The sequence below is a fragment of the Phaethon lepturus genome, unplaced genomic scaffold (assembly GCF_000687285.1).
Source record: "Phaethon lepturus isolate BGI_N335 unplaced genomic scaffold, ASM68728v1 scaffold7785, whole genome shotgun sequence".
NCBI classification, from domain to species: domain Eukaryota; kingdom Metazoa; phylum Chordata; class Aves; order Phaethontiformes; family Phaethontidae; genus Phaethon; species Phaethon lepturus.
Window position 1 is genome coordinate 14213 of NW_010542577.1, and position 21570 is coordinate 35782.

General features: G+C 42.2%; 1 protein-coding gene across 1 annotated transcript; it reads left to right on the forward strand.

Annotated features, from left to right (window-relative positions):
- Positions 1 to 1564: 1564 nt before the first annotated feature.
- LCT (lactase) lies at positions 1565 to 21333 on the forward strand. Its single transcript, XM_010288066.1, has 18 exons — positions 1565 to 2228; positions 4129 to 4158; positions 4695 to 4753; positions 5458 to 5541; positions 6527 to 6629; positions 7239 to 7309; positions 8057 to 8773; positions 9148 to 9793; positions 11083 to 12642; positions 12977 to 13245; positions 13693 to 13983; positions 15073 to 15271; positions 16000 to 16202; positions 16581 to 16690; positions 18500 to 18634; positions 19034 to 19257; positions 20123 to 20359; positions 21125 to 21333. The coding sequence occupies exons 1-18, from the start codon at positions 1565 to 1567 to the stop codon at positions 21331 to 21333; spliced, it is 5811 nt and encodes a 1936-aa protein (XP_010286368.1).
- Positions 21334 to 21570: the final 237 nt, after the last annotated feature.

Consider the following 21570-nt stretch of genomic DNA (forward strand, 5'->3'; position numbering starts at 1 on the left):
GATGAAGCACATTGTTAAAGATAACAGTTACATTTGTGGAATGGAAGAAATCATAAATGGTTGTCACCAACACCACTACCCTACCACTGGGTACGAAGGCTAGCTGCAGTAACTTCTTCCCACTAATTCCTTTCATAAACTGCATCTGGCAAATGCTACATTTCATTAAAAATTGTCACCCACCTACAACAACAGTTTCATTTTATTCTATATTGTTCATAATTTACTTTCAAAATAACGACAGGAAGATACTTGTACCTCACTCTGTTTTCCCTTTCCTTCCACCCCAATCTTTGTTTGATAATATTTTTCACATAGAGAAAGTAGTTTTTCTGCTCCTCTTTCCCCGGTTATATATGCTTTATAGGGTAAGAGGGGTGTTCTCTAAGTCAACACTGCTCTACTGAAAAATAAGGAGCATGTGGTGCTGTAAAAACTTGTTTAATGAGTAATTAGTTGCTCACAAAAGCAAGCATAATGTTTCAGCAAACTTTTCAAGGTTTCCTCAAAAAAATAGTGACTTGGGAATCAAAGAGAGTCAAAGTACACAAATTACAATCCCTGTATAAGATTGGCTTTTTGAGTAACAGGAAATGTTGAGAGACATTTTCTGCTGGAACATAAAGATACTATGTCTTGACAGAGCAGTAAGTTGCCCAGATGATTCCAGGAATGTTTTAGATAAAAAGTTGGTTATTGAAATAAACTGGGAAGTGGAACTGACTTTTCAATATAGTTTTGTAGAATTTTGTGTTTAGTTGATTTAAACGTGTTCTGTATTTAGGCAGCACAGACAGCAGTTTCAGGTAAATATTCTCAGCTCTTAAATTTTGCTATACTTGAATTTAGAAGAGTCGAGCTATTTCTTCCCTGTGTCAGTTCAGGTAGGTGATCTGTATGTCCACCCTGCTGAGAAAGCATGTGTTCTCAAGGCTGAAGGAAGGAATACTTTGGAAAGCAATAAAATGATACTGTTAAAATTCCTCAATGTTATCGGCCATGAGGATGCCCATTGTTCCTGCTGCCTGAATTCACATAACAACCACTTTTCCAAGTGGGTAAGATGCCACATCTCTGATTTCCTTCATGCACCCAAGAATTAGAGCACAAACATGCCTCTAGCCAGCCTGCCCACCCTGGGCCGTGGTGGCACCCAGCCCCAGCAAGGCAGAGGACTCCGCTTCTGTTACTTTCTGCATCCAGAGATGTGCTGGGATTCTTCTTACAAAAAAAAAGGCCCAGAGGAGATGAAAAGCGTTGTCTACTTGTTTTATCTTCCTCTGAAATGGAGGCAGTGTCAGCAAATGTCAATTGATGTGTAAGCATAAAGGGGAACCTGAGCATCTTGGAAAATGTTTCCACATGACCTTTCTCCAACTCCTTGACTGTTGTTGTATTCATCCATTTGTTTGTTCATCTGTTGATTGAAAGTCCTGATCTGTTATCATTCTAGTGTCAGCCAGTTCTGGGAACATTTATCTGTGTAATAGATAATTTCAGTTAAATATTACTTCTACAGTAATATAAGTATTGTGGAGTAACTGTTTCTGAAGCAGTTCCAGAAATGGAGCTGATTTGTAAGACAGTTGTCTTCCTCCTGTTAGTCTCTCCCAGCCTTGGGTTAGACTGGGAATTTGCCCAGAATTTTATTGCTGTTGCTGGACCTCTACCCAGCACATTAGTAAATAGATGGCGTCTGCAGAACCAAGTCCTACCCAAGGAAGATCAGGGCCCTGCCATGGCTGAAGCCTGTGATTACCTGTGCCAACAAGATCTTGTGGCTTCTGAACTGCCCCAGTACTTTTCCCAGCTTCGTGAGATTGGGGTGACGCATTACAAAATCTTCCTGCCGTGGGCACGCATTCTTCCGAGCGTGGATGCCACAAAGCCAGACAAAGCTCAAGTGCAGTGCTACCAGGAGCTGCTCGAGACCCTGCTTGCTGCAGACCTCAGGCCAGTGGTAGTTCTGCATCACCAGCGTGTCCCTAGCGCTGTGGCTGCACAGGCCATGGGTGGGAAAGCCAACACTTTTGCTGACCTTTTTGTGGAATATGCAGAGTTCAGTTTCCATGTTTTTGGGGACTTGGTCGATGTGTGGCTCACCTTCAGCGACCTGCCGGAGCTCCTTAAAAGCCTGCCTTACGATGACCCCCAGTACCGAGCCCAGGCCCTAGCTGCTGCTCATGAAAGAGCTTACACTGTCTACCACGAGAAATACTCGCCAGCAGGTAAGGAGAATGGGGAGAGGGATCTTTATCTTTTATATGACTTTTTCACAAATATTTTGTGATGGGATTAAATGGCAACTGCCACATGTAATCTTTGTGAATGTCCTATCAGTGCTCTCAGAATTGCACAGAAATCCTAGAGTAACAGGTTCCTTCAAATCCCTTATTTTGATAATTGTTTTATAATTTGCTGGTAATCACATTTTACTTGAAATGATAGTCAAAATAGTTGGGGATAATACATATGTGTATGTGTGCATATTTATACTTAGTCTCTTAAGCATCAGGGAAGTATTAAGTAGCCTGTGGTTAATTTGAGCATCAAAAACCAGTGCTTCAAAATCAGTTATAGTACTTTTACATGCTTTTTCTCTAAAGGCTGTTATCCCTGTTCTCTTAAACACCACCAGATGCCCCTGATGAACTGTAGTCTCATATTGTTCATATACCAAACGTTAAATGTATTGTATAATAAAAGTGGGAATAAGATGAAGAATCTTTTGATTCCTGCCCACTCATCTCATTTTCAAAGCCTTATTTCAATGTCATTGAAAACTGGGATTGCAATTGCTACCATTTCAGTTAAGAGGAAGATTATGCCATCAGTCAGTGGCTGTGCTATAATCCCTGATTTGTGATGGGTGCCGGCTTTTTCATTAAGGCATGATGTGTTCCCAAGGAATATAGCTTTAAAGGTTCAGATCTAGCTGAAGAATCAGGTCAAATTCAACTATTAGGCTTCCACCCAGAAGGTGGAAATCTTGGTGAATGTATTTAAAAAATCCACTTAAACAAAACAGATCATGGTTTAAAATTACATTTGTCTTTTAATCAAAGTGAAATTATTTTATTTAACTTTAAAAAGTTATATAAACTAACATGAAATATTTGCTTTTTAGCAGAAAATGAAAATCAATTATCTCTATCAATTACAAATTACTTTAAAATTACTCAAATCCAGTAATTTTTTTCTGTGTACAATCACGAAGTCATAATAATTAAGCTATTTTGTGGATAATAATATATTTTTGTGTACCTCTTCCTGACCCACAGAGGAAAGACTAAAAAATTCCTGAAATGTACCTCAAGCCATGAAGAAACAAGGCTTAAGTCTCCTGAGAGATAATAATAGTGTGAGGAAGTCTGTTTGTTTGACTTTCCTCATTGCAGACACTGGGATTTTTAAGTAATTAAATCTTAGCTCTACCTGTGTTATACAGAGCAAGAGAATTTCACCTCTTCTGTGATGGGTACCCAGGATTTTCTAAGCAGCTGTCCCCTCAGGTCTGCCTTCTTTGGGCTTGGAATTTATCTGTCCCAGGCAAAAAAACAGTACAACTGGCTGAGTCCTGTTTTTTTTTTTTTTTCAAATTTCTAACTAATTAATTAATTTTTAATTCCTGCATTTGTCAGGAATACTTTGCAGTACAGTTCACACTTTAGAAGTTGCTTAGCTTCCCCCCAAATTCCTGGGCTCCCAGCATCTCAGCAGCATTCGGCACAGAATTAAAAAAATAACCACTGTAGAACCACCACAAAGGCATGAAAATTAAAGATATTACTTACAATTATGCACGGAGTGGAAAGGCACCCACTGGATAGCTGTATTCAGGTCCACCTTCCTGCAAGCAACAGTGCTAAAATGGTTATGAACCATCATGATAACACAAGATTTATTGACAAAGACTCCTTGAACTCTGCCTTTGAATTTCTACCTTCTTCAACTCTCTGTTGAAATCATAGTGGGTGTTCTGAAATCAGCTACCTAGGGCACTGTGTGATGATCCACATCTTGAAAAATTTTCAACTGATTTTAAAGCAACTGCAGTGAACTGAAATTTTTTACTTGTCCTTAACACACTACTAATAGACTGCCTCTTGTTTTTTTTTTTTCCCCAAGGTGGAAAGCTGTCCATTGCTTTAGGAATAGGTCATATCTTAGATAGTGCTTCATCAGAATTGCTTTCCGTTTCTCTTCAGGTAACTCCTTAATAGAAATTATTTCCAAAATTATATAAATTTCATTTGCTTTAACTTGATTTTTATATATAGGATCAAGTGACCTATTGCAAGTTATATAAAATTTTAGCAAACTGAACAATTTTGTAAATTTTTTTTTTATTTGATTAGTTTGATCATGTGAAACGTGCTGATTTTAAAAATTACTTCAGCATCCTTTCTTGGCTAGTAAGCACCGATTAAGATATTTGGAGACATATTTGCTCTCATAATTGGCAATTTTAGCAATATACATGCTTAAATCACAAGGCATCTGCAAAAAGTATACCCATGATTATTTTCTTTGCAAGTCTACTTAAAACATCACCAAAGAAATAGATACTTTCTTTTAAATAACTGCTATTTAAAATACCTGCTTATTGTGCTACAACACAGATGGAGCTATGCTAAAAGTGATCTAGTTGCACAGGGATGACACAACATGAGGAGACCGTAGTCTCTACAAAGATGACATCTTTTCTGTAAAGACCAAACCCTCTATTAGCAGTTGTCTTCACCTAGAGGATGTTGATGTAGGATGTAGTGAACAAATGACAGTGCAGGTTTTTTTGCTTGGATTCATAAGCCTTTGAAATTTAGTAATAGGGTAAGCAATGTTGTAGGCATGGCATTTCAAGGATATAAGCAAGGTGTGGTTTGTAGGGAGAGGAAAGATGTTATATTAGATGAGCTGACTAAACTAGAAGAAAACCTTGGACTGAAAAATAAACTGAAAGCTTATCAGTTTTTTTCCAACTTCATCAGCTGGTTTGATAAAAGAATACAATCTTTTCCCTTGAACTTGACTTCTAAGGGGATAACGCTTGTAGTTTGGAATGATTAAAGATTTCTGAAGTGGACTTTCCCCAAATGATTATTGATAAGGCCAGCCTGAACCACATAGTTGCAAAGGTTTCTCTGTCTGATTAATCATAGACTTCTTCAGTCTTGCTAATTAAAAAATCAACTGTAAATCATTAATACTAAATTCATAAAATACTCCTAGAATTTCATTTAGCTGTTTATATTTTAATTTGTTTAGAAGGAGGGATACAAAATGCATCTTCCCGTGCAGTGTCCTGTTTGTATTCATTATATTGTCCACGTATGACTTCTTACTCCAGTAATGTATCTTTGTCAAACATTTCACAATTTCACATATTTTTAATGTAATACCTGCAAAAAAAACCATTTTACTTCAGGATGATTCCTTTCCTTTTCTCATTTCCAGGATTCGGTAGACTTTCTGTCTCTCAGCCTTCAGTACTGTTGTGGAAATGAAACAGATTTCTTCAAGAAATTGAGTGAATTCCAGGTAACATTAATGCACGGTGTTAAAATTGTAGCAGCAGACCACAGACCATAAATAGAAGGGGAATTTCATGTTTGTTGATGCATGTCTAAACAGTTCTGATTTGCTGTGAGAGCCCAGACAACGGCTACACTAGGAAACAGCTGCATACTGCTCGCTTCTCTATTGTTATTCTGACTTAAAAACAGGTGTTCGAAAGTGCTGGAAAGGATCATCTTGCTCAGTGCTCATTATTGATGTATTAACAATTGGAATGGCATAATTCTTTTTTCCAGGACTGAAAAACCTTCTCTTTCACATCTTAAGTCTTTGATAAGCTATTAGGCGAATACTTTTAAACAAAAAGACACTATTTTATTCTAGCGTGGGTTTTGCAGTGGTACTACCACGCTTTGCAACTCCTCATCAGTAGAGGCAGTGCTAGAAATGTTGATGAGCATGAGTTTGTGAAAAGACTGGATCACATGGCTGCAACAACGTCAGTGGTGCTATCGGCTGGTACCTGATATTAAACCTCTGGTAGTGAACTGCGTTCTTAAAAGATATAAAATGAGAGTCATCCAGCAACTAGATGTTGCTGAATAAGGAGCTACCCATGTAATTCATTCTTTTTAGGGCCCCAGCATGCTGCAATTACTCTAAAAATCTGAAGGGCGTCAACCATTTATGGCAACAAATTCTTGCCAAGTAAACTTTCCAAAAAGGACATAATTGCTTGTGCCTTTTCAATGAGAGGTTGAGAGGTTGAACACCGAACGTTTTGTGCTTTGATTTGCTTTGGGCTTTTTTTGGATCAGACAAAAATAGTGGGTGGTATTTAATGCTTACTCTGTTGATTTATGAATTTAACTTTGAAGAACTTTATCACAGATTCTCAGTCTTCTAGGTATTTCCTATTCTCTGTTAAAAGCAACAAATGCTGAGAGCATGGTTTTACTAGCTGGCTGATACTTCTTTTCCTATAAGTCTCTGACTTCTGGTTTTGCAGAATGTCTGGAAGGACATGGAGATCTTGATTTTTAGTCTAAAGTTCCTTGATTGTGGTTCCATGGAAGAGAATCCTTTCATACGAGTAGCTGCCATTGTCGCAGGTAAGTGAAATATTTCAAGAAGGAGGAGAGGTTTTCTTAGCTAAGCTCTTCATGGCAAATTATAGAGGAAATTCAAAATTGTCCAGTCCAGACCGCTGCTATTAGATGACATATCTTTATGGTTTCTTTCACAGTCGCCTTGAAAAATTAAGGGTGGACAGTGAGTGTTGAGGGAGGGGAAGCAGGAAATCTTCCCCAAAGCTTTTCATCATCAGCCTCAAGTTGCACCAGGGGAGGTTTCGATTGGATATTAGGAGAAATTTCTTCACCGAAAGGACTGTCAAGCATTGGAACAGGCTGCCCAGGGAAGTGGCTGAGTCACTATCTCTGGAGGTATTTAAAAGACATGTAGATGTGGTGTTTAGGGACATGGTTTAGTGGTGGACTTGGCAGGGCTAGTTTCCAACCTAAGTGATTCTATGATCATTTTTTAACATGAAATTGTAAATATCTAATAAGAACACAACATACTTGATCTGAGAAAAATAGTTATTATTTATGAAAATCATCTTGTTTCTAAAGATGTAATTGTATGTACAGGTAGTGTCATGCAGTCCATGGCATCTAAGTTGTGACTAAGTCCATTACTTACCATTTGTTTGTTTTCAGCTATTAATAAAGAAGAGACACGTACAATTGGGTATGATGTTAATGAGTTCTTGGACTTCTCATCATCTCATGTTTTAAGGTACAGTTTTTATCGATTAGATCAGATACTATAATAAAATAGTGTCCTCTAGAAACCTGTGTGTATGCGGACACAAGACAGTTTTAGTGGTAAAGTCTGATGTTAGTTCCTGAAAGGACTGGAAAGGAATGCCTTTCTGCTGAGCCCAGTCTCTTGCTGTTACAGACAAGCCTCTATACTACTGCTACAGGTGATGTAACCTTCCACTCTCTCATACTTGGATACCCAAATGGCACCTTCAAGCCAATAGTAACAAGTACATTTTCCAAGGCTTCTGTTCTTTTCAAAAGCAAAACAGTTAAAAATAAATAAATAAGAATACAATATAGACTTTCCTAGGAGAGAAGCCAACTGTACCTACAGAAATATAGATGTCATTGTGTAGGGAGATGCTAAGAATTGCAGAATCATGATTGATTACTTTTAGCTTATCCCATGGAAACTCATGAGAGCAGTTGTAGCATGTGAAAATGCTACACACTGCAAGGAGTTTGTTTGCCCCTTTGACCTAGCTGTAATGAATTATGAGAATCTACCTGCAAAGAACTGCGTTAGATATTTAGCTCTTGAGCTGCTCTGCAGTTAGTTCATTGCACTCAACCTTCATCTGCTAGCTGGATGACTGATCAAATGACAAAGCAACTACACCCTAAGTGGCTTATGTCAGCTGAATGGGAAGCAAATGATTCTTCTAACCTCCGTGTTCACAAGTTCTGTGGCACTGGCATCCACCTTGGAGATTGTAACTTCTTTTTATTTTATTTCCAGCAAAACAAATACTCTACAGGAAAACCCAGATGCTGTTCTTGCCCCTCGCTCCTCCTATCAAACAGTTTGGGAAATGTTTGCTAAACAGTCTGAATTGGAGAGGGATTCTTTTCTGCAAGATGTTTTCCCAAGTGGTTTCCTCTGGGGCACATCCACAGGTGCCTTTAACATTGAAGGAGCTTGGGCAGAGGATGGGAAAGGAGAGAGCATCTGGGATCGGTTTGGGCATGCGGGTCATGTCTACATGAACCAAACAGCAGATGTGGCATGTGACAGCTACTATAAAACCAGCTATGACGTTTACCTACTTAGGGGTCTTCATCCCCAACTGTACAAATTTTCTGTATCCTGGCCTAGAATTTTCCCTGCTGGCACCAATGAGACCATCAACTCCAAGGGTGTTGATTATTACAACCAATTAATTAACCGGTTGCTAGACTCTAAAATTGAGCCCATGGTGACTCTATTCCACTGGGACCTCCCACAAGCTCTTCAGGTTCTTGGTGGCTGGCAGAATGACAGTATCATAGATGCTTTTGTAAACTATGCAGATTTCTGCTTTGCCACTTTTGGGGATCGGGTCAAGATCTGGATCACTTTCCATGAGCCTTGGGTTATCAGCTATGCTGGCTATGGCACCGGAGAGCATCCTCCAGGAATCACTGACCCAGGAGTAGCATCTTACAAGGTAGGGACACAGCAATAACTAGGATCCTGCAGCTGCCATTGTTGTGTTGTTTTCCTCTGATTGTTCTGTACTTACGTTCAAGCCTAATGTGGTCTCTGAGACAAGTATTTGCTTGTTGGATTTATGATACTTGCAAAAAATGCAGTAGTTAATGGGTGTTAGATGTCTTTATTTTTCTATTCTGAAAGCTGGTGTTGATGGATAGCCAGATTCTTCTGCTTAATCCAAAACCTGCTATACTCTGGCTATGATTATTTGTTTTGTCAAGGTTTCTTCTTTTGGATGGAGATGACATTCTCACATGGGAGTAATCTCAATGCTTAAGAGTTCTTGTGCAAAGCAGTGCAACATATTCCTCTGCTTTCTGCCCCCAGGTGGCTCACACAATTCTCAAGGCTCATGCCAAGGTCTGGCACCTGTATAATGACAAATACCGTGCTCAGCAACTGGGAAAGGTGGGGCTGGTGCTGAACTCGGATTGGGCTGAACCCAAGACTCCAACCAACTCTGAGGATGTGAGGGCATCTGAGAGGTACTTGCAGTTCATGCTTGGCTGGTTTGCTCACCCTGTGTTTGTTAATGGTGATTACCCAGATATCCTGAAGACTCAGATCCAGGAGGTAAACCAGCAGTGCTCCACAACAGTTGCACAGCTGCCTCTGTTTACAGAAGAGGAGAAGTCCTGGGTGAAAGGGACTGCAGATTTTTTTGGTCTTTCCCATTACACTTCCCGCCTGGTCAGTGCTGTGACTAATGGGACCTGCACACCAAGCTATGAGAGCATCGGGAACTTCTCCTTGCATGTAGATCCTTCTTGGACACAGACTGCCTCTTCTTGGATCCGTGTGGTCCCTTGGGGATTAAGGCGGCTGCTGAAGTTTGTGTCCCAGGAGTATACAGGGACAAAGATCCCAATTTACATAGCAGGAAATGGTATGCCGACAGAAGGCGCAGGGGATCTTATTAATGACACTCTGCGAGTGGATTATTTCCGCCGGTATATCAATGAGGCTCTAAAAGGTATGGAGAAATCTAATTTTTTTCTTTTTAAATAATGTCAACTAGTTGTTCTATCACTTCCACGATGGTTGACTTTAAAACATCGCCACTTGTGTACTGGTATGAGGTCAGCTGCCTATTGTGTATGCAGTGTAACTTCATACACTTCAGCCTGTCTGGTGTCCAGGTATGGAACTCTCCATTCTGTTTACATGTGCGAATAGGTTTTTCATATATACGGATTAATGTATATGTAATGTTCTCAGTCCCTCTGTGAAAACAGTGTTTATATACTTCAGCTCACCTGAAGATGATTTGCCTGCAGGCAGGCTCTTGCCTACAGAGATCTCATAGATCAGGACCGAACGGTGTCTTTACTGATTAAGCAGATCTAACTGACAGCATCCTGTACCATTTCAGGTCACAATTTTTAGGGAGATATTTATATCTCAATCATTTTGAGCAAGGTTCAAGGTATGCCTGTATCTTTGCAAACAGCTTATCAATTGACATAAAAATAATATTAGTAGCTGAAGTTCTGGACAGATATAGAGATTTGAGGTTTCAAATAGATACGTGACTGATACTGAAATCAATACTGTCAGGAAAACTTTATTAAATACACTGTATTAAATATGTTGGTCATTAGTATAGAGCATTTGATCTTCTTGACCTAGTTCTCAACATACTGATAGAAGTGTTAAAAGAGCTATGGAAAACACAGTTTAGCATTGCTGTTACGCCTCTGCAGGAGTAAAGAAGATGGACTGCATATGGGAAGTGAACTTTTCTGGAAGGAGAGAGATTTAGTGCTTTTTTGTAGGCAATGTGAAGAAGGATGCTGGGCTTGCCTCTGCTGGTATTGGATGTGCTGTTCTGCTAAAAGAAACTCTCTTGTGCTCAGTGAAGATAGGCAAGCACTAAATACATGTAATGTTTCAGTTTAACTATAGTGTTAATTCTAAAAGAGCACCACATACCTAAATGGATGAATTGTGCTTGAAAACAAGAACACAGCGAAAGGGATACCAGTGGCACAAGTGTCCTGAACTCAAATATCTCTTGACTAATATTTCTTTTCTCATACCTTTTTATCACTAAGCATTTGACCAGCTCCTATTACAGTGATGACTGCTTTGTTTGCCAGATACTCTAATTGTTTGTTTGGGGTTTTTTTTTTTCCTAAAAGACTGTTTGTAGATGTTTGGCTTACCACACTGTTACCCTCAGTTGTGGTGCTTGTGTTGTGCTGAGCTGTATTCAGAAAATGTTCAAATGAATAACAGTGTCTTGTACTGTTTCTGTGACAGCTGTAAAACTAGACATGGTGGATGTTCGGTCATATATTGCTCGATCCCTGGTTGATGGCTTTGAAGGCCCAGTGGGGTACAGCCTAAAATTTGGGCTACATCATGTGAATTTTGAAGATAGTAACAGACCAAGGACTCCCAAGGCATCTGCTTATTTCTATTCCAGTGTTATTGAAAAAAATGGTTTCCCATCCAAAGTCTTGGACAGATTTTCTACACCAGTGGTGTCTGACCTACCCATGCCATCAAAGTTGCCAAATTTACCAGCATCAGAAGTTCCCTCCAAGGCAAAGGTTGTCTGGCAGAAGTTTTCATCTCAAACAGACTTTGAAAGGGACACATACTTTTATGGGACATTCCCAGAGGACTTTACATGGGGTGTGTCATCTTCTGCCTACCAGGTAGAGGGAGGTTGGGATGCTGATGGCAAAGGACCCAGCATTTGGGATAACTTCACCCATGTCCCAGGGAATATAAAGAATAATGATACTGGTGACATAGCTTGTGATAGCTACAACAAGGTGGAGGAAGATATTTACCTGCTGAGAGCCTTAGGAGTAAAGAACTATCATTTCTCCCTGTCCTGGTCTCGAATTTTCCCCAGCGGAAGGAACGACTCAATAAACAGCCATGGAGTTGACTACTATAACCGTCTCATTAATGGACTGGTTGCAAACAACATCACTCCAATCGTCACTCTCTACCACTGGGACCTGCCACAAGCTCTCCAGGACATTGGTGGCTGGGAGAGCAGCACGCTGATTGACCTGTTTGACAGTTTTGCAGACTTCAGTTTCCAGACCTTTGGGGACAGGGTGAAGTTCTGGATTACGTTCAATGAACCCCAAGACATTGCCTGGGTTGGCTATGGCGTTGGGGCATTTCCACCCAATGTCAATGACCCTGGCAGTGGTCCCTACAGGATTGCTCACATCTTACTGAAAGCTCACGCCAGGGTCTACCACACATATGATGACAAATACAGAGCGAGTCAGGGAGGAGTCATCACTCTGTGTCCCAACATTGGCTGGGTTGAGCCGAAGACACCAAGCGACCCCAGGGACATAGAAGCTGCAGACAGGTACCTGCAGTTTTTGGTGGGGTGGTTTACACACCCAGTTTTCAAAAATGGGGACTACCCCGAGGTTATGAAGTGGAAAGTTGGGAACAGGAGTGAGCTCCAGAACCTGCCATCATCTCGCCTACCGGTTTTCACAGTGGAGGAGCGTGAATACATCAGGGGCACGGCAGATGTTTTCTGCTTCAACACCTACACCTCCAAAATTGTAACCCATGCAACGACCAGGTTGAGGCCCGTCTCTTATGAGTATGACCGGGAAGTTTTAACAAGGGTTGACAGCTCCTGGCCTTCCTCAGCTATTACTGATCATCGGGCTGTGGCCTGGGGGCTGAGGAGGCTACTGAACTGGATCAAAGAAGAATATGGAAATCCCCCAATATACATAATTAAGAATGGGGTGGGGATAAAGACCAAATCAGATGTTGATGACAATACCAGGATATTTTACTACAAAACATACATTGATGAAGCTTTAAAAGGTACCCGTGTTTGCTTTTGTTCTGTTGGTGCTGTGTGTCTCCCCCCTAGATTTCTTATTACTTTCTTCCTCTAAGTAGTAGTTTTTAAAAGCAGTTGATAACTTTGGTTCAAAGGTCTTTAAATATTCTGAACACAAGAGAAACATGTTTCTTTTTATAATCTTTACATGGCCGTTTGTATCCTCCAACTATGAAGAGTCTCTTACAATCTTAGCTGTTCAGTGCCAGCTTTATGAAGCTGGAAGCATGTATGTGCTTGCATGTGAATTCCTTGTGGTTCATTTAATGTGTGATTATATCACTGATGCTCTTCCATTTGTTTCTGGTCTTTCAGCTTACAAATTGGATGGTGTTAATTTGAAAGGATACAACGCTTGGTCTTTTATGGATAGCTTTGAATGGTTGAATGGTTATGATCCAAGATTTGGATTGCACCAGGTTGGTTTTGACAATCCCAACAGGCCAAGAACACCAAAGCGCTCTGCTGTGTACTATGCAGAAATCATCCGCAGTAATGGTATCCCACTGCCAAAAGAAGATGAATTTTTATATGGAGAGTTTCCAGAGAACTTTTGGTGGAGTGTAGCAACATCAGCGTATCAGGTTAGGAAACCAAGACTGACTCTTAAAGTACCTGTGGACAGTTAATTCCTTTTGGATGAGACACCTAGGGCTTTTTTAACACTAGGCTTTACTGTAATTTAGGGTTAGTGTAACAACTGCAGTAAAACGGTGAAACTTGGGGATGTTTAAGGGCATGGTTATACCACAGGAATTGAGACAGCAGCATGGGCTTCACAAGAGTCAGCCACCATGGAGTGGCAGGTGAACTGAAACAATACCTGTTCTGTGATATTGTACTTTGCTAATACATCTTGCCTCGAGGCCCAAGAGGTCTTACTAGGTACAGAAAAAACATTACTATTTCTTGTCTTAAGCTGATATGTCAAAATATTGTGTGATGCCACAAAGACTAACAGGCTGAATTCTTTACTAGGCCAAGACCTAAAACTGTTTACTAACAATTCCCCTCCCCATCTTCAATTACAGATTGAGGGAGGATGGAGAGCAGATGGGAAAGGACTCAGTATTTGGGACCAGTTCTCTCACACGCCCTTGAAAATCAGCAATGATGACACTGGAGACGTAGCTTGTGACAGCTACCACAAAATTGAAGAGGATGTGGAAATGCTGAAAAGCCTCAAGGTGTCTCACTATCGCTTTTCAATCTCCTGGTCCCGCATTCTCCCAGATGGGACCACCAGATACATCAATGAAATGGGACTGAACTACTATGAAAGGCTTATCGATGCTCTTCTGGCAGCTAACATTATGCCACAGGTAACTAAAAACGGTATCTTTCAGGTAACTAAAAATGGTATCTTTCAGGTAACTAAAAAATAGCAGAACCCAAGTCTGATGCTCAGACCATGTGTGTGTGTCTCCATCCACGCCCTGCTTCACAGAGAAATTGTTTTTCATTGTGTTCTGCAAGGAAACATGTTTTTTTGCATAAGCAAATGAACTGGGAATATGTTAGAAATTACTACCCAGAAAGATCACAATTACCTTCTTGTCCCTTGTGTGCTTGGAAGTGGACTCTGCAAGGATGTACTCGGTGATCTTTCCAGAGGCTGAGGTGAGGCCAACCAACCTGTAGTTCCCAGGATCTTCCTTCTTGCCTTTCTTGGAGATGGGTGTAACGTTACTCTCTTCCCAGGAGTCAAGAAACTGCACTGATCAACATGGTTTGTCACATACAATGGACAGGGACCTCCCCACTGCATCAGTCAGCTCTTTCACCACTGTTGGGTGAATCTGACCTGTCCCCAGAGACTTGGGACACATGTAGCTTTTTTTCTGCTTCTACCTGTTATTTCCCCACTGCTGGCTGGCCCTGTCCTCCCTGAACCATGCTGCTACATGCAGAGAGTGTGCATGGCTGCATCCATTGTATGCACACCATCCGGGGGGCACTCCGGGAATATCTACACAAGCATCGGATCATGCCTGAGCGAACCTGTGCCTTCATGGCAGTGCTCTAGACTGGTCCAGCGGATGTACCAGCCCAAACGGGTGTTCTGTTGGACTGTATTTCATCTGAGTCAGTGCAGGCACAGCAGTTCTTTACTGGTAAGTTCTTGCTATCACCAGGTTGTGGTGGTTTTTGGTAAAAGCTTCATCTTCACCATCAGCCAGACCCTAAAGATAGTGATTTCCCCATGTCCTAAAGAAACTGAAACACTGGCAAAAAGGTATTTTATTTGAGTGCATGAGTGATCGCTACAAACTCAAACACCATTAGGAACAGGTAGCTTCAGATCAAGGCAAAGTTCATTTATGTTCATAAATGAGGCTGGGTTATCGTCCTTATTTCTGAAAGTGAAAGAGTGACTGGTCGAGTCCTTTCTCTTGCTGTTTTTTCCACAGGTAACGCTCTATCATTGGGACCTCCCACAGGCACTGCAGAACTTCGGTGGGTGGGAGAATGATACTATAGTTCAGAGGTTTAAGGACTATGCTGAGCTCCTTTTCCAGAGACTGGGAGACAAAGTGAAATTTTGGATAACCCTCAATGAACCCTACAACACCGCATATATGGGCTATGGCGTTGGCACAGCTGCTCCAGGTAAGACTGCTGGGCATAACCTCAGAGCCTTCTCAGCACTGTAGGCACAACTCTGTTTTATGATTCAGCAGAATAGATGCTAGGGACTTGCAAAGGTAGAGCAAGGAAGACAGTGTTGCAGGTATAAATGGGGTTTGGACTGCTGTGGGGTGGTGAACAGGTCCTTCTTTCACTTTGCCTGTGTCCTCCAAGACGTACCCTCCTTCTTGCACTCCTAACCCACCCCTCCTCTGCAGCCTCCAGATTCCACTTGCTGCCTGCAGCAGACCCCATTTCCAGAGCAGCTCCAGTGACTGTGGAGAAGGGTTAGGGCTGGAGGAGGGCCAAGCTCAGCTGTAGGGTCGAAGCAGGGGAAGGGGAGGGATGAGAGCTGGCCTGAGCACACAGCTTTCTGCTCTCCACGCTGGTGGCAGCAGCCTGTCACCAGGGGTGGCAGCCCTGCATGGGCAGAGAGCTGAGCCAGCTCATGTCCCACCACAGCGGGAGGAAGGGGTGATGCGGATCCCGCACAGCAGGATGATCCTGCCCACTGCGGCTGCACCTTCAGCTGTCTCTGCTGAAGCAGTAATCTCAGCCCAGGGCTGGGCCTGAGGGCACCAGGTGCTGCACCTTTATTCATTGACCAGCGGACGGTTCTGGGTGTCCTGGGTGTTGTGTTTACCTGGGAGCAGCCAAGGAAAAAGCCGGGAAGTGCTGCTCCACTGCCTGTGCTGTCACTGTCTCTGCAGGCATCTCTGTTCGGCCAGGACGAGCCCCTTATGTGGTGGGGCACAACTTAATAAAGGCCCACGCGGAAGCCTGGCACCTCTACAATGAGACCTACCGGGCCAAACAAGGAGGATTAATCTCTATCACCATCAACTCTGACTGGGCAGAACCAAGGAACCCACAGAACCAGGAGGATATCAATGCTGCCAGACGATACTTGCAGGTACAGAGACACCCGTCACAGCTCGCTCTGCTGCTCCTGGGTTTGTTCATGGTGGCACCCTCATCCTGGGTGCTGGAGATGCCCAAAACCTAGGTCAGCATCTCACTGTGACAGCATGAAAGAAAAGCATGAGCCACATGCATCACTGCAAGGAAATGTATCACCCTCTTCTGGTGGCTGATCAAGTATGCTACAGAAATGAGACAAAATATGATTGCAGTGCCAAAAGCTTATTAAATTTGCTGCCATTAAATGGGCATTCCATCTCCATGTTCATTATAAATTCAGGTACTATATATAAAGCAGCACATGAAGAGGAATGGTTAAATCCCTTGTTTTGATACATAATTTATCCTTCTCCCTTATTTCCTGGCTTAGTTTTTTCTGGGTTGGTTTGCTCATCCCATTTTCAAAAACGGCGATTATAACGAAGTGATGAAAACGAGGATTCGGGAACGCAGTCTGGCTCAGGGTCTGAGCAAGTCCCGGTAAGAGCCCAGGCACATATTTGCTTTTTTTCTTACATGCTGTGCTGAAACCTGCTTTTCTGAAAGAAGTACTAGATTTCAATGATTCTATTGAAATGTTACTGTAAAAATCTTACTGTATCCTCACAGAAAAACTCTAGTATACGTTTTGCCTGTTCCGTCTTTACCTCTCTTGCAAACTACGTTTACTAATATATCTTTGGGGTAGTAAGTTGATAGCTCAAAGTAATACAGCAAATGCTCTGCATTAGACACTAGCCTTTACCCGACCATGGTAAATGTGTTTTAACTGTTCTTAAAATGATGTCCTGAACTTGAGCACTGAGAACTCATTGATGCCTCTGAATTATGTTTCCTGTTTTCCATTCCCATTCTGAACCCTGTTGTGCTAGCAGTGCTCCACCATGAATGTTTTTCCTTTCCTCTGCCTTTTCAGGCACATACAAGGAAAGCACTTTTTTTCCCTCTTCACTTTAATAGCAATTTGATGGGGTATATTAGATCTGGGACTATTCCTGATCATTTCCCTCTGAAAATGTGAAAGACCACTTGTTTTGAAATGAAGGAGATGGTAGCAGAGTCGGTGTATGCTCTGCAGCAAAGTCAGGTCTCTTCAAGATTTGAGTTATGCTTTTGTATGTGCCTAAAACACTTGTATTCTTGGGCACTTTTTTTCATGTGTTATTTCTTCTCTGACAGTTGCTGCTGTTAAGAGCACAAAGTCACTGTGTGTTGCTTTTATGAGATAGATAACTTGCCCGAGCATCTCAATCTGGGGAAGAAGTCCTTTCCTCAGTCTAAGACTACAAACTCTCAAGCATCACCAAATTGCCAGGAACACTGGCTGCATTTTTAGCAGGCTTCTCTCCCTCTTCTGGCTAAAAGACCCAAGACCTTGCTCCCTGCTCCAGGGTGCCCTGGATGTCCCTCACTCCATTTCTTACTCTGTGTAGGGCTGCAGATCCCAAAGGGTGATGCTCTTCTCTGAGGAGGCCTCCCTTTTGAAGGGAACCCAAGCACTTTGGGTTTAAATGGTAGAGTCCACACACACAGCCTAGTTTGCAGTTCCTCCTGGGTTTTCCCAGGATCATGGTACCGCCCCTTGTGCTTGTGGTACTAGTACCAGGGATACCAGCATTACACACGGAGTGTGTTCAAAGTGTAGATCTTGGTCTGAAAGCTCAGAAGTTTTTATTGTTTTCTGTGTAGAAGCCAGAGTTTGAGATAACCCAATATTAGCTTCTGCTATGACTTACCAAGTACTACTACTGCCACACAGAGAAGGGCTCCTTCTCTGTAGCAGATGCCTGCTCCCCTGCTGCTGTGAAGCACACCTTAGCACAGTTGGCTGGCTGCACCTTCAGTGCATGCAAGCGGGAGTACAGTGTTTTGAGAGGGCTTGTGACAGCTCCCCTGAGTGGGGAGGACCCCTGGGATGTCACTGGCTGCTAGGAGGTATCATTTTGTGTTTCCCTCAGCCAGAGCTAGTCATGCTCTTGCAGGGTGGTGGCCTGAGACAGGGCTGACTGGGCATGCACTATTTCTTGTCTTATAAAGCAGGATGATGGTGAAACTTCTTGTTTGACCATGAGCAGGACCTCTAAACATCAAGTGTCTCTTTTCTGGTCAGTGAAAAGTCTGTTCCTCTCTTGGAGAACATTAGAGCAGGCAGCATGAATTGCGTATTCTAGCAAAAGCTTAGTTTATTTTATATAACAGGACTCGGCAGCGGTAGAAGCAAAAGAAGGGGAAATCCTGAGAAGACTTACATTTTGAGGGGTTTACGCTTTTCTCTGTTTTCTATTACAGACTTCCAGAATTTACTGAAAGTGAAAAGCAAAGAATTAAAGGCACATATGACTACTTTGGTCTAAATCATTATACTACAGTTTTAACATACAATGTGAACTATCCTGCTGGTGTTCTGTCTTATGACTCCGATAGGTAAGAGATGAATGTAAATTATTGGTCAAGTAAAATATGCGCACCTGGCACCTGAGCCATGTAAACTGAGAGCAAATAAAGTTGAGACAAATATTTTAAGCTGTTATAACCAATACTAGGGAAAATATCCCCAAACAGTACCTTGTGGTGCTGTTGTTTTCACAAAAGTCCAGTGACGGCCCTTTTTTTACAACCCGATGGTAAAGGTGAATGTTTAAAACTGAACAAAGAAAATTAGAAGATCTGGTAAAGGAAGGAATCTGCAATTCTGAGTCTCACAGCTTGCCACACCACCTCTGGTTCAGTTTTCTGCAGCGCTCAGCCCTGCAGCAGTGAGGTGCTAGGCACAGCGGCAGGCATGCGGGACTGCTCCCTTGATCAGTGTGTCCTCCTCTGCAGGGGTGTAGCATCAGTAACCGACCGCAGCTGGCTGAACTCTGGTTCCTTCTGGCTAAAGGTGACACCCTTCGGTTTCCGAAAGATCCTGAGATGGATAAAGGAAGAGTACAACAATCCTCCGATTTATGTGACTGAAAATGGGATCTCGGAAAGGGGAGCCTTAGGCTTCAATGACACTTGGCGAACACATTACTACCGGAGCTATGTTAACGAAGCACTGAAAGGTAGGAATGATTATTTAAATCTGATCATCCAAGTCTCTAAGAGAGCAGCAGTGTCTTGCCACAAGACTGTTCTGTATAAAACAACGGGCTGCAAAGAGCTGAAAGACCATTGCCATCACACTTGCAAGTTACACATTCACATGGGTTTACTCTGTGTTCTATTCTCAGAGCCTTTTGCTTTAGCAGGAACTGGCCATGGATAACCACGGCTGTGCAGGAAAAGGTGATACAAAGGAAGAACAAAGCCTGGGTTTAGTGGTGTAACTGCAGCTTCTTTGTATAGCTGCATCTGGCAAGAGGAGGTACTTGATGAATACCTGTTTTGACTTCTAGTTTGACTACTGCTGTCTCTACAAACTGCATCTTTTTAAAAAAAAAACAGAAAAAACCCAAACCCAAACCAGTTGCAGTTACAGCAGTGGTCAAGCAACAGCAGGGAAGGGCTTTTTCAGATACTTTTCTGACATACTAGGAGCTGCCAGCCCAATGTTCAGAAAGTGCTTGTTTACTGCCGCACGAGCACTTGTTTAAGCAACGGCCGCATGTTGATGGCTTTTCTTCTCCGTTCCTAAACCTTTGTTTATTGGACAAAAGCTTCGATTTTTGGAGCATATGAAAGCAGTCTCTAGTACTGGCAGGGCTGACCCTAGTGGCTTGTCAGCTGAACTACCTCAAACCTAAGGCAAAGTGTGAGAGGTGGGAAAGGGGAGACGGCATAAGCAGCGAGGCCAACGTGGCAATAACCTCACTGTGCTTGGCACTCTGCTGCTGCATAGCATCCTGGAGCATCTTTGTGCCACTGCTGCTCCAGTGGCGTTGCCTCCCATCTGCACAGCTAACCTGTTCTCTCTGGTCCTCGTAACAGCTGTTGTGCTTGACGGTGTCGACTTACGAGGCTACACTGCGTGGACACTGATGGACAACTTTGAGTGGGCAGTGGGCTTTGATGAAAGGTTTGGGTTCTATCACGTGAATTTCACAGACTCCGACTTGCCGCGGCGCCCCAAGGCCTCTGCCAGGTATTACTCGCAGATCATAAACTGCAACGGGTTTCCTGACCCAGCAGGTGGCCCACATCCCTGTCTGGAAGTGGGGCCTGAAGGTAAGTGATACAGCAGAAATTGTACTTGTCTCTGTGTGTGTGCATCCAAGTCTAATCCCAAAAGATTTCCATAATCTATAGTCATTAAAGACACCACCATCTTCTGCAGTATTCTTTTTACGGGCTCCAGTAGTGCACTGACCAGTCATCAGTCTTTGTTACAACTGAAGACATTCATGTGGAATTACGCCATTTCTGTCTGCAGAACCAGAACTATGACTAGATTTTGTGCAAGCACCTCGATACATGCCCGTCTCCAAAATACAGCAAAAACATTATTCCATTCTACTTTTCTCCAGTTAGCAGAATTGCCCAAGACACTTCCCAAACCACACACATTCAGTAATTCCCACATCATTTTTTCTAAACAACAATTGAATACTTTACACAAGTCACTGTTTTGGGTAAGCCTTTGGAAATACTGATTCATCATTTACGTTCTCTGAACTAAAGGAGTACATTGAACAGCAACCAGTGTTAGTGTGGGGTTTTTAAATAACGGTTTTTATCAGCTTTTTGGGATGACCATGGCTGCCAAAGAATACTTGCCTCTCCTGGAGTCTCAAGAATTACACTGTGAGCCTCAGTTGTACCTTTAGTCTGAGCTAGAATTGTGTCAATCACTGATCTTAAAGAATTACAGCTACTGCCAGAGTCCTGAATAGCAACAGCCCTGTAGAGGCAGGAAGCAGCAGTGCACATGCACACACAAGAGTTCACCCCAGGCTGTGTACTAATGCTTTCTTATCGTTTTCCCATGGACAGTGACACCAACAGACACCACACCAGGACCATCTGACAGCGTGCGCTTTTTGGGGTTAGATTTAACATCACAAAGTGCAGAAATAGCACTCTATGTGCTTTTTGCTCTTTCTGGAGCTGGAACATTGGGCTTGGCTCTTCTTCTGTATAGGTATGGAAAACTATCCAAAAGATCCCATAAACAATCACACATGGAACTTAGTAAACTGTAGAGTTTCCACTTGCTAAAGTGTTTGTTTGGTTTTTTTAATTAAAAAAAAGTCTACAGCACCAGGAAAAGAAACTTAGTGCTTGAACTACTGCAACTGTGTCTTGCCTTAGAGATGGCTCCCCATCATTCTGTTTGCTTAACTACTGTGAAATAAAGGAATTTTTTTTCTCTATGGTAACTGTCTCTTTTTCTCTCCTGGCATTATGAATTTGATTTCTTAAAAACAAAAGTAAAGTTT

Coding starts and splice junctions, on each gene's coding strand:
- LCT (XM_010288066.1), top strand. CDS start 1,565: ATGGAGCTGATTTGTAAGACAGTTGTCTTCCTCCTGTTAGTCTCTCCC. Junction 5,542..6,526: donor AGAAATTGAGTGAATTCCAG/GTAACATTAATG, acceptor CTGGTTTTGCAG/AATGTCTGGAAGGACATGGA. Junction 12,643..12,976: donor CATTGATGAAGCTTTAAAAG/GTACCCGTGTTT, acceptor CTGGTCTTTCAG/CTTACAAATTGGATGGTGTT.